Source organism: Oncorhynchus kisutch, unplaced genomic scaffold (assembly GCF_002021735.2).
Source record: "Oncorhynchus kisutch isolate 150728-3 unplaced genomic scaffold, Okis_V2 scaffold852, whole genome shotgun sequence".
Lineage (NCBI taxonomy): Eukaryota > Metazoa > Chordata > Actinopteri > Salmoniformes > Salmonidae > Oncorhynchus > Oncorhynchus kisutch.
In genome coordinates, this window is record NW_022262797.1 from 10874 (window position 1) to 29180 (window position 18307).

At 41.5% G+C, this 18307-nt stretch overlaps 1 protein-coding gene across 2 annotated transcripts; it reads right to left on the minus strand.

The window, feature by feature from the left end:
• Positions 1–2466: 2466 nt before the first annotated feature.
• Positions 2467–14514, minus strand: LOC109877414 (RNA-binding protein with multiple splicing 2-like). Of its 2 annotated transcripts, none has more exons than XM_031816681.1 (8): positions 14082–14514; positions 10720–10797; positions 9277–9315; positions 8764–8826; positions 7371–7521; positions 6506–6654; positions 3606–3678; positions 2467–3499 (listed from the first exon to the last, which is right to left on the minus strand). In XM_031816681.1, the coding sequence occupies exons 1-7, from the start codon at positions 14139–14141 to the stop codon at positions 3613–3615; spliced, it is 606 nt and encodes a 201-aa protein (XP_031672541.1). In that variant the 5' UTR covers positions 14142–14514; the 3' UTR covers positions 2467–3499; positions 3606–3612. The 2 variants fall into 2 exon arrangements, with proteins under 2 accessions (XP_031672541.1, XP_031672542.1); XM_031816682.1 differs by having other exon boundaries at positions 2467–3395; positions 14082–14496.
• Positions 14515–18307: the final 3793 nt, after the last annotated feature.

Genomic DNA, 18307 nt, shown 5'->3' on the forward strand with positions numbered 1-18307 from the left:
TGTGGCAATGGACAATGGTTGACATGTTCTCACGGGTCAGGGAGGAGGGCCCCTTAGCAGATTGTTGCTTAGGGCCCCAGGGGGGTCAGGGAGGAGGGCCCCTTAGCAGATTGTTTCTTAGGGCCCCAGGGGGGTCAGGGCGGAGGGCCCCTTAGCAGAATGTTTCTTAGGGCCCCAGGGAGGACAGGGAGGAGGGCCCCTTAGCAGATTGTTTCTTAGGGCCCCAGGGGGGTCAGGGAGGAGGGCCCTTAGCAGAATGTTTCTTAGGGCCCCAGGGGGGTCAGGGAGGAGGGCCCCTTAACAGAATGTTTCTTAGGGCCCCAGGGAGGACAGGGAGGAGGGCCCCTTAGCAGATTGTTTCTTAGGGCCCCAGGGGGGTCAGGACCGGCTCTGAATATCCTCCATATCCAATCCTCTCAGATGAACTCATGTGCCAAGGAGTGGATTCTACAGGTTGTTAACAGATGGAGTCAGCCAACACCAGAACACATTTTATTACTTCAGTTTGTCACAAGGGGGCATGCTTACTCTACTAAAGTGAACATGGTTCTTGTGTGACTGCATACATGTAGATTATGCACTTGTTCCTCTCTCATGGATTTGTATAAGTATCTGTAGTTGCTTTGGAACTTGTCACTATTGTGACTATTTCACTTTTGGTTAGGGCTTGCAAGTTAAACATTTCACTGTACTGGTGCTGTACTTGTGCATGCAACAAATACAACTTTAAACTATTCATTTTTCCTTTCAAATGCAGACTGTTGGCCATTGACCACCATGCCAAAACATTCCCTATGTAAACCTGCCTATCTGAGTGGTTATGAATAATGTACATTTCCCCCAATGGATGTCACCATAAGGGAAATTTCAATTGTTATATTACAGGGGCAACCTCTAGTCTAACCTATTCAAACAAGTATCTAATGATACAAAAAAACATACATTTTTTAAAAACATTTAATTAACAAGGCAAGTCAGTTAAGAACAAACTCTTATTTTCAATAACGGCCTAGGAACAGTGGGTTAACTGCCTGTTCAGGGGCAGAACAACAGATTTGTACCTTGTCAGCTCGGGGGTTTGAACTTGCAACCTTCCGGTTACTAGTCCAATGCTCTAACTACAAGGCTACCCTGCCTCCCCACATGCACGTGTATACAGTACATTCAGCACCGATACAAATAATTTGTTTTTGTGTATGTTCTTGTTTTAGCCTGTGACCCCACCCATCTATCATTCAATCATAATTTATTCATCATTAATGGTATATGGTGAATTATTTCATTATAGTACTGTATGTCAGTTCATTGCTATTGTAATGGGGAACTAAAACTATATGCACATCATTAAATCTGTCACACTTGCTAATATCAAATTGTTTATACCTGTTGTGAAAGTGATCCGTTTACAAACATACTAATTCAAATAGGCCTAGGTTACAAATCTACATAAGACCATTTCATTGATACATTCACAAACACTAGATTTTGAATGACCAATCAGAATTCTGTTCATTGCTCACTGATCACAACACTTCATTGTCGGATGTTTTTGACCTGCTCTACCTTTTACTTTCAGATTTGGTTGGTGCAGAAGATGGCTGCCGAAGCACCCATCTGTCCTTAATCCATAGCATGCATGATGTCACAGCAGGCGTCATCGATATCCTGTCAAATCAACTCTATTGCATAAAAGCACAGGTCGTGTGTTATGTCCCGTTTCCCCTGAAGGTCAAGCTGCTGTAATGTGGGGCAAGCTACTGATTCTTTGCTTTTTATGAACTCAAGATCGAATGTTTCATCCTGTTTGATCACAAACCACATCCAAGGTTGTGTAAAGTATGCTGCTGAAATCAGTTTCACCCATTGAGACGACTAGTCATTAGAGCCAGAATGCCTACAACCAATATTTGTATTGACTGAACATGCCAGGAAAGGCAGTTTGGTACTCTCATTTCTGCCCAATGTGGATTAGTTTGTGTTGACAAGTCAGCATCTTAGCTTTAACATTAAATTGTTTCATAGACTTATCATTGTTCAAATGATATAAACTACCCTTCCTGGGGTCCAGAAAGTATTAACTAGTCATAAGCCTAAATTTAATTGAATACCATAAATGCTTATTCTGGCCACAAAACAGACCATGAAAATGGACAGAATCCCAGCAGTGCATCACCCAATGTAAATAAGCAGCTGGTTCTATTGAAAATGGCCACTTAATCCCTTGAGAAGCCATCATGCTTGGTTGGGCAGAAACACATAACATCTTCAGAGGGCAGAGTGGGTGGTGTAGCTCAGCTCTACTGGTACAAAGAGACTAATATAATAGTACGTTTAAAATGAATAATTAACCTGGAAACATCTGAAATTAAGCTCTGATGTACTGTAAAGTGGAGTCAGCAAAACCATAGTTTAGGCATAACACAAAGGACGTGCATAGTTTAGACCTGGTTAATTCAATCAGAAAAATAATTGCATTCACTTTGTTTAATTCATAAAATGGGAACAGTTGTACATCTCATATTCAGCAGATACAGAGACAAATGTTTTCTAAACTGCAAACTTAAATTTCTCCAACCACCTAATCCTGCTAAACCATTAAAATAATGGCTTCCAAAAGCAACCCCTTCATGTTTGTAGTCCAGTTTCACATTCTGAATAATCAACATTTTACAGCAATTAATTTCTTAGCAGTCCAAATGGCACATGGGCCACTGTTAGAATTCTTGAATATTTCAGTAGACCCTCAAACAAATACAATTGCACTTTTTTAAAGTACTTACAGGATTATAGATCAAAACACCAAAACACAAAATACTCCTAAACAAACACGTTCATTATTTAGTAGCACAAAATGCATAAATACACATTAAACAAAAGTACAAAAATACTTGTACTTTGCATTTGCTCAAATATACTCTTTATAGACATTGATATTTTGGGAGAGACTGGGATTGTCAGAACCTAGGGGTGCATTCTAAAAGGTCCATGCAAGAGGAGCCATCTACACAACAGTCCATCTTTCACAGGTAAGACCAGGAATACACAGGAAGCAAAGGGGATTCATTGTCTAGACTTTAGGTCCAGATAAAGAAGCAACACAAGCACTAAGAAAAACAAGGACACAGAACTCTGCTTTCTAATTCATGCCAAAAATACTTCAACATGCAATGACTGAACTCTTAGCTCTCTAGGCCATAACCCAAGGAGTTGCTTAATAATGTATAACTTCTTCAGAATGTTATTCTCTTCAGCAAATAATGACCTATGGTGTTTACTTGGCTCACGTGAGGTTTGGAAGTGCTAAGATGGTACCGGAATAGTTGCCGAAAGGAATCAGCTCAATCTGTCGATGGCAAGGTTGTCAGTTCAGACCCCTCCAGAGAACATGAATAGGTCTGTAATGCACATTTGTCCATTAAATAAACCTGATTAAATTAATGACGAGCTCAGTTAAACCTCCCTTCAACTGGACGGAGAAGGTATGGTTCCCAAAATACATCTGAAGGGGGAAATTGGACAACAAGTCATCTTCAATCATTTTAATGTAATCCATATGGTATGTTCTGAAAAACCTTTGATGAAAGCACTTGTATAAAGATACTCACTAAATATCTAACAGAACTGCCGGGACTTCCATCCTGGCTGGTTAGTTTCAGATGGAGTAGGGTACCAGCGCATCTAGAGAGACCAAAGAAACCATAGTCAGACAATAATTGATCGCATCCAGTGAGATTTCCCAGCAGGAGGACTGTAGGAAACAAGACTTTATACAGAAAGGGAAATAAATTAACATTATCCTAATTGTTGACTGAAGTCTTGTCACCTATTGAAAAGCTCTAAAAGGATAACACATTTAAGAGATTTGGATGAACTGTCCCTTTAAGCACTGGTCATTCAAAGACCATAGGAATGTGGGTCACAGCTGCCCTATGACAATGAACAGTATCGGAACACAACATTCATGGAATAGCTTGCTTGTCGCATTTCCATGTGATCAACATTTCCATCTTAAAAGCAACGGATTGACAACTACCTTTCCATACTTCTGGTCCAACTAGTTTGGTTGGACTAAATGAAGTCAAACAGGTACACCATGACAGTACAAATTGACAGGAACAACTCATATACAAAGTATGAACTATTGCCTTAGGTTTTCAAACAAAAGACACCTGAAATTTGACCATGACAGGGTGGTTTTGGAGACTTACAATTCATTGGTGGTTTGGCAAATATACGAAGTTAAGTGTATTTCCCTCATTCATCCGACAGGAGTGTTGGCTGGAGCAAATTCAGAGCATTTGAGGAATCTTTCATCAGATGGCAATTAGGAACTCTCCTTTCCATTTCAAACAGAAAAGCTTCTGTTCCAATCAAGGACGTGGACAGTAAGTTATCACCGCCAAAGAAGATTGTCATCACTGACAGTTTTCTCCCAGTAAATACCACACATTTCTGAGGTTGTTTTACACAATGACAAACACAATCGCTGCCCATTTCACAGGGTAACACTCCACCATGTTCATACATTACACAAGTAAGCTTGGCGTTGAACTTCAAATGACCCGTGGCAGAAAGTTTCCATTCTTCTTGCCGGGCCTGACTACAGCAGTGTAGCCCATTGTACCATAACACCAGCACTTAGACCGCAATTAGCTAGCAATGGCAGGACTTCAGACAGTGTTCTCTGCCTCAGTTTTCAGTGAGAGCATTCCTACAGCACACAGATGGAAAGGCTGGTTGAAGGGTCCTATAGCTGGCTTCTTTATCATGGGCTAGTTTCCTCACAAGAGTCTCACTTGAAGGGAGAAGCAGTGGTGGAATTGAGGGGGAACCCACTTAGAACAGGGCCTCGTTCAACAGGGGACAACATTGTTGAAGGTTCGGATAGAAATATATAAAGAACACGCCTCTGACATGAAGCCGAATTGCAGCTAGAAATGTAATGAACAGATGTAACGTTTCAATGTTATCCTACAGATTGTGGCCCCTGGATTCCAGGTGTAAACTATGTGGCCGGCGATACCTCCATCAGTCTGTCCCCATACCTCCCTACTTGGGTATTCCTGAGTGAAGTCCATTTCCACCACTTGGTAGGAGTGTCTCCATCGATTTAGAAAAGGTAATTTAATATGATCTCTATGGTCTCCTCTCCCTAATGGCCCTACTGTGTGAGGCTGGATATGGACTTAACAGGAAGGAAGTGAACTCTGAAGGTGGGGATGCATTAAAGCCTCCTGTCACACTTGCAGCTTTCAGGCCCAGACACCTAGGAAGCAGTGGGGCAATTCTCTAGTGAGAATCAATGAGGGGCTGTGAGGGCATGCTACTAGCGTAGAGAACAGAGATGGGCATGCTACTAGCATAGAGAGCAGAGAAGGGCATGCTACTAGCGTAGAGAGCAGAGAAGGGCATGCTACTAGCGTAGAGAGCAGAGAAGGGCATGCTACTAGCGTAGAGAGCAGAGAAGGGCATGCTACTAGCGTAGAGAGCAGAGAAGGGCATGCTACTAGCGTAGAGAGCAGAGAAGGGCATGCTACTAGCGTAGAGAGCAGAGAAGGGCATGCTACTAGCGTAGAGAACAGAGAAGGGCATGCTACTAGCGTAGAGAACAGAGAAGGGCATGCTACTAGCGTAGAGAACAGAGAAGGGCATGCTACTAGCGTAGAGAACAGAGAAGGGCATGCTACTAGCGTAGAGAACAGAGAAGGGCATGCTACTAGCGTAGAGAACAGAGAAGGGCATGCTACTAGCGTAGAGAACAGAGAAGGGCATGCTACTAGCGTAGAGAACAGAGAAGGGCATGCTACTAGCGTAGAGAACAGAGAAGGGCATGCTACTAGCGTAGAGAACAGAGAAGGGCATGCTACTAGCGTAGAGAACAGAGAAGGGCATGCTACTAGCGTAGAGAACAGAGAAGGGCATGCTACTAGCGTAGAGAACAGAGAAGGGCATGCTACTAGCGTAGAGAACAGAGAAGGGCATGCTACTAGCGTAGAAAACAGAGAAGGGGATGCTACTAGCGTAGAAAACAGAGAAGGGGATGCTACTAGTGTAGAAAACAGAGAAGGGGATGCTACTAGTGTAGAAAACAGAGAAGGGGATGCTAGTAGTTCAGTGAGTCAGAAATAACTTCCTCTGTGGTATAAGTCAGTTTGAAGCTTAACAGAGCGTTAAAGGTAGACTATATGATATTATACACATAGCGGGGCAATATCCTTTTCACAGAAAACAAAATTCAGATCTGCCAAGATTGCAACTAACAGTTCATCCCAGTGGACATCACACTTCACACTTGAAGATGTCAATGCGTACGTGTTTGATGGCGTTGTTGTGCTGAGTCGACCTTTAAGGATGGCGTCAAGGCATTGAATTGGCACTGGGCTAATGAGTCTCTGGGAGAATGTCAAGAGCACAAGGGCGGGCCTATTGGCTTCCATTCTTACTGAACTGCAGTGAGTGGAGAGATGGAAGGACAAAAGGGAAGAGAGACCAGTTGGTCCCCTACCTGGGCGTGGAGGGCTGCAGCAGCAGCAGCCGCTGCAGGATAGGCGAAGGCGCCGTGAGGGAGCCCGGGGGTCAGCTCCGTGGTGTACAGGGGGTACGGGGTCCACGTGTCCGGGGACGCTGGAATCAATGCCGCCCCCGTCAGGTCATCTGGAAACGTGCAGGAGGTAAAAGGGCCGGGGAAACAGTATTTGGGTATAACAATTATTTGTTCAAATGCCCCCATTGACATTATCAGTAGTGCTTAGAGGCTGTTAACTGAATGAGCAGAAATCTCCGCCAACTAGAACATTGCACTCAAAACCCTACGGAATCCACTATACAGTACATGTGAACTGTAAAGTTAAAGTAGAAACGTCATTGTCTTGCTTTCCTCTTTGCGTGAATATTCCTGATAGAAAGTATGAAGTATTTATGTTGGGCTGACTTAGTCAGCGAAGTTACGCAATTACAGTCATAACATTGTAGATCTTTAAGTGGAAACAATATAACTAAACCCGGTAGAAGTCATCCCAGTACCATTTAAACATCACTAAGGTCATTAATGCCAGGGCCCTCCAGTGCCAACCCTTCAATCCAGTGGCAACAAGCAGGTGGATGGGCAAGAGAGGGGGCACCTGCAGTCTAGGCCGAGTCAGACTAACACAGATACTGTAGAAATTCTGGATTGAAGAATTTTTTTTGATTAAACTCTACAGTCCGATGACTCATGCATGTGGCGGGTGAGTTAGTCGTCAGTTGTTAGATTTCACCCAATTGTTGGGTTCACTGCAACGCGCCAAGCAAGAGAAAAGGGGGAATAACTGGCACAGTGGTGAGAGTGTGGGTCGAGGCTAGAGTGGTGTTGTGAAGCCGTAACAACTTACATGGGTCCCGTGCAATGAAGTGAGCTCCTAGAGCAGGGTGGATATTAGTGGGATTCGGTGTGCCCATCAGCTTACTCTTTGCCATCTTCGTGTTGGCTTTAGCAAACTCTAACCGCAGGGTCTGGGGGCACTCGGGGTCAAAACGGATGCCCTGAGAGGAGAGACGGGACGGGGACACAGTATTGTAAAGGTGGCCTAGGTGAGTCCAGGCCTAGGGCAAGTGTGTCAACAGCCTTACATGACCCCCTCTCCATTGGCCCCGCTCCAATACTTGTCCAATGCATATTCCCCCCCCCCCCCCCCCACCTTCATCAAGGTAACCACTGATCTTATACGTGACTGGATAAGAAAAGTTAAGTTTCCCTTTTGTCTTGACCAATCCAACCGCATCAGATCAGTGACAACAAAGTGGAAAAGGTGGAAGGATGCATTTTTTTTAAAGTAGTCTCACAGGGCACTAGTACGCTCCTCTCCATGACTACTTAAGGACACATGGTTTGGGTAGGTACTCAGCACATTACTTCCACCATATTGAGCCCTTTCATGATGGAGAGAAGGAAACGAGGAGAGGAAGCTGTGAAAGACTTGGCCTTGGAGGTGGTTGACCCTGGTTGTGTTTCTGTGCCCTAAGCATTGTGCCCACATGCAGGTGAGTATGTTGGTGTGTGTGAGTGCGAGACTGCTTACGTGGCTACAGGCTGTGATGTTCCTATAAGGAAGACTATGCTATGAGAGCTGTGTTCGATACAGCCAATGTGGCTACGTAGTGACAGAATAAGAAGTTATATTACAGAAGGTGTTCAAAACACTACCAATGTAGCTCTATAAGGATATATTTATATGGCTAAGCAGTGATATGCAAATTAGGAGAGCTATAACGTATTACGAAAGATGTGTCCAATTATACCAAAGTTAACTACCGTAAGTCTACAGGATTCTGGTCTCTGTTTCCAAAAATGGCCCTGCCCTTGAATTGTAAGAGACAAAATGCTTTGTTTGAGTGATCAGAGGAACTCCGTTAGCCCAGCAGTGAACCCCCCAACCATACCTCAAAGGTTAGAAACAGGACAGAAGAGGTTGAGTCAAAAATGTAGCATAACTCTTAACTTATAAAGCCTGCATTATGACAGTTCTGTTTTGTATGACTCGATTACATAATGATTGTGTATGCCACCTTTAGGTCTAATCTTCTAATGATAGAAGACTTCTAAAAAGGCTTATACCAAGTTATTAAGCACAATGCAGGCTTTACGTAAAGCATTACCATGTAGCTATATACCACAGAAAGAAACAAAGCAACACGTTTTTGGGCATCATCCTTGTGTCCAGGGTGGATGAAGACATTACAACTATTCACGGCTACTGTCAGCTGTCCGCCTGGTCTGATGCTTACGTTTAGTGCGTTTTTGGCAGCTTCGGCTCCAGTCCGATTGTCAAAGGTGACAAACCCAACTGGCTGGAAGAGAGGAGAGAACACTGAGACAAAGGGCCCCTAATGTCCACCTCAACAGGTTAGCACAGGAACACTGCCCAAGTACACTTCAGGTAAATGGTCAGAATACAATGGGACTGAATCATAAATGCATTAGACAAGGCGAGCGTAGACAGATCACATAAGTCAATCACTTTTTCAATAAGTTACAAAACAATTCACAGAAGCTAAACCACATAGGTTTAATATTATAAGATGAAAGCACGGCAACAGCATGGGAAGGTCATTTCCTATTGAAAAAGTTAACTAGACCAATGTTAGCAATCCTACATTAATTAGCCATGTACCACTTTTTGATTACCCAAATGGTGGTAGGAAAACTGAACAATGCCACTCTCAATCCAAGGTGTTCTCCTCATAAAGCCCTCATTTGGGGCCATGAGTCCCCTATAGTAATAACAGAAAGCATCTCACCTGTTTTGAAGTCAACTTAATCAGTGAACCCTCGTAACCCTGTAAGAAAAGACATCCCATTAACAACGATGAAGTCACATGCAGGAAGCCAGACATGCACTCCACTCAGATATGTTGATAGAAAACTGGAGAAATCCCCAGACCTGTAATTAGGTATTTGTCTCATTTTAAAGGAACCCATTATATTTTACTCCGTAGGTCCAACTGTATTTAATGTTAAATGATGCTCCAGCCTTCTCCTGAACTAATCCATTTGTTGACATCTTTCAACCAACTTCATATGCTGTTCAACAACCAGTGAATTACTCATGTGAATCATTCTTAGTCGTTTTAAAATGGGCCAAGAAATCTTTGGTTTGGATGTCAGTACGAGTCAGATTCCTGGGGAATGTAGGAGATTTTAGCCTGACTGTGGTATTGATGGATGAGAGAGAAGTCGTCTAATCCTGATATACAGACATGGGGAAATTAAACAACTTAAGACGATGTTAGGTTCGGAGTGTTTTCGTCCTGTCAGGAAATGCAAACCACCTTCAACAGAAATGTAACACTAAAAGCATACAACTAATAACGGAGGCAGCTAAATCCCATCTACTTTGCTTCATACAAATCACTATAAAGCATGTGGGCCTGTGTTTTTTCCAGGACAAAAAACCTGTCTACAATATCTTTGCGTGTAGAAAAAGCAAGCTGGAAGGGTTGAGAGGTCGATTGCCAAAATAAAGCTTCAGATCCAATATACAGAATGATACAACAGATAGTACAGACTACAACCAGTCTGACAAACAATATATCCAATGGAATCTAATCTATGAAAACAGGCAGAGAATGGACTGGTTTCAGTGATTTCATAGAACTGCTTTGAAAGCTTGTCATGAATCACACATGAAAGGAAATGGAAGAATCCTAATCTTCTTGACCTGGAGGGGAGTTGGGTCACTGGGATAGTTGGCCAATAGCAGTGCTATTCATTTACACATTCCACCAGACCATCCATGTGTGAGGGATACCACTTCCATTTTGGTCAGGGAGGAAGGGTTATTGAAACTGTACATGTTGATTAATAATATACAATGTAGTGTAGATGAACAGTGATGCAGCATTACTACTTTCAATATTTCTGGAGTCCTGTGGTATTGTAAGAAGGCAATAACAATATATAATTAATCATATGGGCATCTGCTTTGTAATAACGTCAAACTAAGGTAGCTACATTGGCACCCGATGAAGAAGCTGTCTGTTAAAACATTCTGTTACAATGACAATACTACTGATATGCATTTGGTTTATTCTCATTATGAAATGTTTTAATATAAAATGCAGGAAACAGAACAGAAGAGCCAATGACAGGAGTAACTGTCTGCAGTCTCCGTTGCAGTGGACAACAAGTTAAATACGGAGGCCAAATTCTTCCATCGCCTCGGAAACTAATCTCATGCTTACCTTAAATGGTCTGAACAGCAGGTACAGTTCACGAGGTTTGATATCCACTGGCAGGCCACTAACAAAAAGTGTTCGTACCTGGAAAACAAAAACAATAAACTGTATAGTGCATCTCCAAGGCCCTGTTTATTCAAATGTTATCAATCCGGGTTTCGCCTATCGGACAGGGGTAAATGCATAGAAACAAAATAGATAGAATGGACTAATCAGCATTCTACGTCTGCACATTTAATGCTCTCCGATAGGTCAAATACAGCTAGATGGCTTGAAAAATTGTCCAGAGCATAGGATTCAAAATATCATTTATTTGATAGGAAACCCATATTTAGACATTAATAGATTCAAGCATGATGATAAGACTGTATGGAAAGTGGTCCTGTACAGTTCAGTTGGTAGAGCATGGCGCTTGAAACCGGTCACCCAATCATAAAATATCAGACAAGCATGACAGTCACTTTGGATAAAAGCGTCTGCTAAATGGCATAATGCATACATATATGAATCGTGTCTGAAGAACGTAGTCAATGGCCAGGTTCTACTTGTTTACATATGGGATATCGTGCACATAAACTTCACCCTGAAAATGGAGCGCCATCTTGATTTAAAGCATTTGCGGAATCAGGCGTTACTGCTTGGCTAAAACAAAAACCTGCACACAGATGGTCGACGGCCGGGGAGGATTGTCCACCTCTGATGCAGTTTGAAATATCAACACTAATTCTAAAAGTCTCTGTGCGGGACAAATGTCAGTTCCTACATTCATCTCCTAACAGACTAACCTATTCCTAGTTGACTGAATAAAGATTAATACCACTTGCTTACATGCTGACCACACCGGTCACGTGAGCGAGCTGCGCAAAATAAATTCACACATTATTCAATCATTGCACAGAACACACTGCAGGTCCTGCCACTTCCTTTCTCCTCATTGGTTTATAGAAGCATATACCCACGTGCCATCTTATCATTGGTTTTTAACATATGCCCACATGGGTGATTGAAATATGAACTGAGGTCGGTTGTGGTAATGCACCTTATGAAAGTTAGCTGCCAATCACCATATGAAGTCCAAAGAAAAAGAAGCCTGGAAGGAGGAGAGATGACTAGAAACGATTCTGTTTACCGTTTTATGTGTGGATTGTCAGAGTAGAGGACCTTGTGCATTTCAGGTACAATAACACCATGTTCATATCCCAGGACAAATTAGCTAGCAACAGCAAGCTAGCTAAATTGCCATAAATGTTTAATGCTGTTCGACCTGTCCCCAAATTAATATAATTGGTTCAGAGTTAATTTGATATTTCAACCTGTGCACTGTGATTGCGTTTGATGTGGTGGGACAAAAATCTATTTGCAACACTACTCTACCTGGTACCATACCGCAACATCTCAATGACTAGGCTACTGTAGGAATGCTCCCTCTTCAAGCCCCCCCAGATGTCAGCCCAAATCCTTGAACATGCAGTATAAAAAAAACAATAACAAAGGATGTACTATGGCGACAATAAACACCACCTAAATTGTGAGTACTGGAGGAATGTCAAATTTGAGACCATCTAAGTACAAAGTAGTGATGTACAGCCCCTCATGATTCAGGCTGCATTTACACAGGCTGCCCAAATCTAACATTTTTCCATTAAATTATGTTTTTACATCAGATATTTTTCATAGGTGGTCTGATTGGTCATAAGAATAATATATATATTTTTTTAATAATCAGAATTGGGCTACCTGTGTAAATGCAGCCATTATTTAGTAGGGAGAAAGGGTTGGATTTCCACATGCGAATTCAACAAGGGCCTGTAATGTTGTCCATTGGACCCTGCAGTGGCTGAGGAAATAAACAGGCCTACAGAAGGGCCATTGGTTCCCACTCTGTGGGGAGGCCCGTGCAGCACAATGGACTGCCAGAGGAACAGCGGTGGACAACAGTGCACAGTGTGACACCATTTCCTTCCTTTGACCCGCGCCTGCGAAACACAGCCCGGATACAACATTTCAGGTGCTCTGGCGACAGAACTCCCATGCAAGTTTAAGGCACGTACTGTTAGCCACATCCCAATTCATTGGACTAATTATAACATCTGACTAGGGAATAGAAGATATGCTTCACTGTAAACAGATTTCATGTAATGATTTTAATTGGTTTAACCTCAGAACAATATGGTTTCTTGGACAATTGAATGTTTGTTGAAGGTTAATAAAAAATGCATCAAGTGTGTGTAGGCCTAAATCATACAAGGCTAAGGCAATAAAACCATACTTTAAGGTATATGGCAGAAATCTGGATCAAAATTAAATAAGTGATTGGGATAAAGACTCCCGAGTGGCACAGCGGTCTTAGGCACTGCATCTCGGTGCTAGAGGTACCACTACAGAACCTGGTTCGATCCCAGGCTGTATCACAACCGGCCTTGATAGGTAGTCCCATAGGGCAGCTCACAATCGGCCCAGCGTCTTCTGGGATATTAGGGGAGGATTTGACCAGGGTAGGCAGTCGTAAAATAAGAATTTTCTTAACTGACTTGCTTAGTTAAATAAAATAAATGTACATCAAATGTAGTCTACAGCAAGTGGATTTCGTAGATCGTCAGTTAATGTGCAGAGAGGACAGTAAAAAAGAATACACTGAAAGATTGGAAATACATTGAACATTTCTTTACCGACCACACATCAGATAAGGATCGGAAATGTGTATTATGGCATAAAAGTCTCATGTTCTGTTAGGTGCCGATCGTGTGAGCTGAAGTTCATCCGCCGTATATTAAATTAAGTGGGTCTGTCCATACAGCGACAGAACAGAAACCTGAAATTAGGCCTACCGTAGATTTGAAAAACAAATGTTAAAATGCTGAAAATTAAGTATAACCTGTAGATCTACAATTGTAATAGTATAGATTTGAGAGTTCAAACCAAATAAAATCCTGAAATACAACACAAATGTCATTGCAATTAGGCTATAGTCTAAAACAATATTTCACATGGCCACAATAATAATCTACTGTAGGCCTAATTTAAAGACAGCAAGCCTTGCAAGAAAAATAAAAACATTCCTGTGTTACTTGCAATCAAAAAATAACGTCCATTTAAAAACGGAGGCACACCCTTTTCAGAGCTTGCAATGGACTCGGAACGACTTTTTGGTGAGAAAACCATAACTAAAAGGGAACTTCACACCCTTATTCTCATGCAATGTGCTTTGAATCAGTTGATCATTAATTAGCCTGCAATTTTGGGGAGCAAACTATTTGCATGCTACTCTACATCTCTTCCAGGCTAGACTTCGTAGCCACGCTCACAACCCGTTCCAAACAAAGACATAATACAGAACTTTTGACCCCAAAAAAAGTCCATATTCTTACCTCCTCTTCTATGGAAACGTTATTCGTCTCGGAATCAGACTTCAGACTTGTGATAGACATGTTGAGGTTTACTTCAGCGTCAGTTAGAGAAGAAATGTGAAGTTCAGAGTATTTTCCAAGTGCGCTTGTGGTTGAAGAAGTATTGGTGGCGTTTAGACTTCAAGAAAGATGTGCCGAGGTGAGTTCGTGGTGTAGCCAAGGTATCCAAAGATGTATTGCGAGAGATAATCATTCATTAAAATAAACTTAAGGTGGATAAGTGCAGTGTGAAGGTGCGACAGTGGGAAAGAAGTGCTCGTATGCACCTCTGCTCACATCAATTGCGTTTGGTTGGGGAATCTGGTGGGAGAACAAGTAAACTTTTTCAGTGGAGCGCGTCTCCGCGGTCGTTCCCCTGTTTTGCAATTAGGTCATCAATTATGTTCCAGCCCTGTGTGTGCTGTAATCATGTTGGAGATCCGCCTCAGCTGGTGTCAAACCCAGCCCCTTCATAAATGCATCACCGTTTCTATTGGAGACCATGAGCCAATAGAAAATATTTTATCAACCCATACGTTCTCTTTTTGTCTGCCTATAAAATGAGCATTCCACACATTTTATTATAGACCTATACATCTCAAGGTATGGTTGTTTGACATGCATTTCGAGTATCTTATTTTCTTGTCAAATCAAATTATCCTTTAAATAATGACTGAGATTATTTTCATGATTAAAAAAAGGAAGATGATTTCATATACAATTTCAGTGTTTGATTCAAATTGACTTAACTTTCTTTTTTTTAAACACCAGCCATCGAATTCCAGAAACATCGAATGTAAACCTATTATTTGTCCCAGTTATTTGAGATACTTTAGAATTTAATACCAAATGAATAGGCTTTTTATATTTTATATTTGTGATATTATAGGCCATTTTAATTAGAAAAATATATTTTTGTGTATCATTGGCTAATATTATTTAATTGTGAGCTGTATATTTGTTTTATATAGCCTAATAAGATTTATTATCACTGATAAAACATTCTCTTTTACTAGCCTAATTTAATTTTACAAAGTTGATATTCAATATAAGCCTACTTTAGGCTAAATATTTCACATGTCTGTTTTCTTTAAAATGCTCTTCTGTATAATGAATAACGGTAATGATTCCACCTGCTGAAAATATTATTCAAGACAAAGATCAGGGATATTTCACTTAAATCCTGAATAAATGCTTAGATAACACCACATTTCGATTCATTTAATTAGATTATGACATATTATCCCAAAGTATTAACTGTTATAGTATATAGTGAGCTTCTATTCACATTTGCAAATCAATGTACATGTTTTTCTCTCTTTATAACATAGATTACTACTACTGTATTCTTAAACTGCATTAATTACTAGTCAAATGTTTTAATCAAAGTTAATAGTACAGAATCAATACAATTATTCTGTATTGAAGTATACAGAATCCTATACATATTTTTATGTTTTATAATATGCATTTCATGTTGACCAGGTCTTTATGAACAGATTGTGATGAACAAATATTGAAATTGTTTAAAGCTAAACTAGATCAAGTTTATGCCAAAGCATGATGCTGGAGAAATGCCCTGTGGCTGGTGTAATCTCACGTACACTACATGACCAAAAGAATGTGGACACCTGCTCGTCGAACATCTCATTCCAAAATCATGGGCATTAATATGGAGTTGGTCCCAACTTTGCTGCTATAACAGCCTCCACTCTTCTGGGAAGGCTTTCCACTAGATGTTGGAACATTGCTGCGGGGACTTGCTTCCATTCAGCCACAAGAGCATTAGTGAGGTCGAACACTGATGTTGGGCGATTAGGCCTGACTCGCAGTTGGCGTTCCAATTCATCACAAAAGCGTTCAATGGGCGTGAGATCAGGGCTCTGTGCAGGCCAGTCAAGTTCTTCCACACCGATCTCAACGAACCATTTCTGTATGGACCTTGCTTTGTGCACGGGGGCATTGTCATGCTGAAACAGAAAAGGGCCTTCCCCAAACTGTTGCCACAAAGTTCGAAGCACAGTATTGTCTAGAATGTCATTGTATGCTGTAGCGTTAAGATTTCCCTTCACTGGAACTAAGGGCCCTAGCCCGAACCATGAAAAACATCCCCAGACCATTATTCCTCCTCCACCAAACTGTACAGTTGGTTAAGCGTGATTCATCACTTCAGAGAACGCTTTCCATTGCTCCAGAGTAAAATGACGGTGAGCTTTACACCACACCACTCCATCCAATGCTTGGCATTGCGCATGGTGATCTTGGCATTGCGCATGGTGTGCGGCTGCTCGGCCATGGAAACCAATTTCATGAAACTCCCGATGAACAGTTCTTGTGCTGACGTTGCTTCCAGAGGCAATTTGGAACTCGATAGTAAATGTTGCAACCGAGGACAGACGGTTTTAACGCGCGTCTTCAGCACTCACCGGTCCAGTTCTGTGGCCTACCACTTCACGGCTGAGTCGTTGTTGCTCCTAGACATGTCCACTTCACAATAACAGCACTTACAGTTGACCGGGGCAGCTCTAGCGGGGCAGAAATTTGACCAACTGACTTGTTGGAAAGGCGGTATCCTATAACGGTGCCACGTTGAAAGTCACTGAGCTCTTCAGTAAGGCCATTCTACTGCCAATGTTTGTCTATGGAGATTGCAACGGGTGTGGCTGAAATAGCCAAATCCACTCATTTGAAGGGGAGTCCAAATACTTTTGTATATATAGTGTATCTCAACAAGGTCTTACTAAATCTCAAAGGGCAGGCAGCTTCCTGACTTTGTATAGCAACACTTTGTATAGAAACACAATCAGGGAAAGACTGGGCAGAAGCGTGAAACGCAGTCATGGAAATATTTAGCCTCTGTTACTCTGTAAAGGCAATATGTCAAACAGTTGCATCTAACTATAGAGCAGCCTTTTCTCATGCTCTGACCATGTTTATTGTACATCTGGGGTTATTGGCTATATATAGGTCAACTCAATCCCAGGAGGGTAGATATTTATATGTAGACATTCACTGTTACAAAACAAGATCTTTGGATCCAATGGAGAGGGAGAGATATCGAAAGAGAGCACAAACTGAGTAGTAGTCCTACTGACTATATTACACTGATTAGTAGTCCTACTGACTCTATATTACACTGAGTAGTAGTCCTACTGACTATATTACACTGAATAGTAGTCCTACTGCCTCTATATTACACTGATTAGTAGTCCTACTGACTCTATATTACACTGAGTAGTAGTCCTACTGACTATATTACACTGAGTAGTAGTCCTACTGCCTCTATATTACACTGAGTAGTAGTCCTACTGACTATATTACACTGATTAGTAGTCCTACTGACTCTATATTACACTGAGTAGTAGTCCTACTGACTCTATATTACACTGAGTAGTAGTCCTACTGACTCTATATTACACTGAGTTGTAGTCCTACTGACTCTATATTACACTGAGTAGTAGTCCTACTGACTATATTACACTGAGTAGTAGTCCTACTGACTCTATATTACACTGAGTAGTAGTCCTACTGACTATATTACACTGATTAGTAGTCCTACTGACTCTATATTACACTGAGTAGTAGTCCTACTGACTCTATATTACACTGACTAGTAGTCCTACTGACTCTATATTACACTGAGTAGTAGTCCTACTGACTCTATATTACACTGAGTAGTAGTCCTACTGACTATATTACACTGATTAGTAGTCCTACTGACTCTATATTACACTGAGTAGTAGTCCTACTGACTCTGTATTACACTGAGTAGTAGTCCTACTGACTCTATATTACACTGATTAGTAGTCCTACTGACTCTATATTACACTGATTAGTAGTCCTACTGACTCTATATTACACTGAGTAGTAGTCCTACTGACTCTATATTACACGGAGTAATATAATATAGTAGTTCACAGTGTCACACACACACATATACCTGTAGATGGTGTTCGCTCCCCTGATGTTATAGGAAGAAGATTGTGTTTATGTGACCTCTGACAGTTTCATGTTCTGTGTCTCGGTCAGTCACATTTACACAGAGTGAGAAGAAAGCCAGGCTATAGTCATGGAATGGATTTACACAGTGAGAAGAACGCCAGGCTATAGTCATGGAATGGATTTACACAGAGTGAGAAGAACGCCAGGCTATAGTCATGGAATGGATTTACACAGAGTGAGAAGAACGCCAGGCTATAGTCATGGAA

Bases quoted from the DNA above. Each gene is read 5' to 3' on its own strand.
- LOC109877414 (XM_031816681.1), bottom strand. From the start codon at position 14,141: ATGTCTATCACAAGTCTGAAGTCTGATTCCGAGACGAATAACGTTTCC. The intron at 10,798-14,081 runs GTAAGAATATGG...TTTGTTTTCCAG, and splicing joins ACGTTTCCATAGAAGAGGAG to GTACGAACACTTTTTGTTAG. The intron at 8,827-9,276 runs GTGAGATGCTTT...CCTCTCTTCCAG, and splicing joins TTAAGTTGACTTCAAAACAG to CCAGTTGGGTTTGTCACCTT.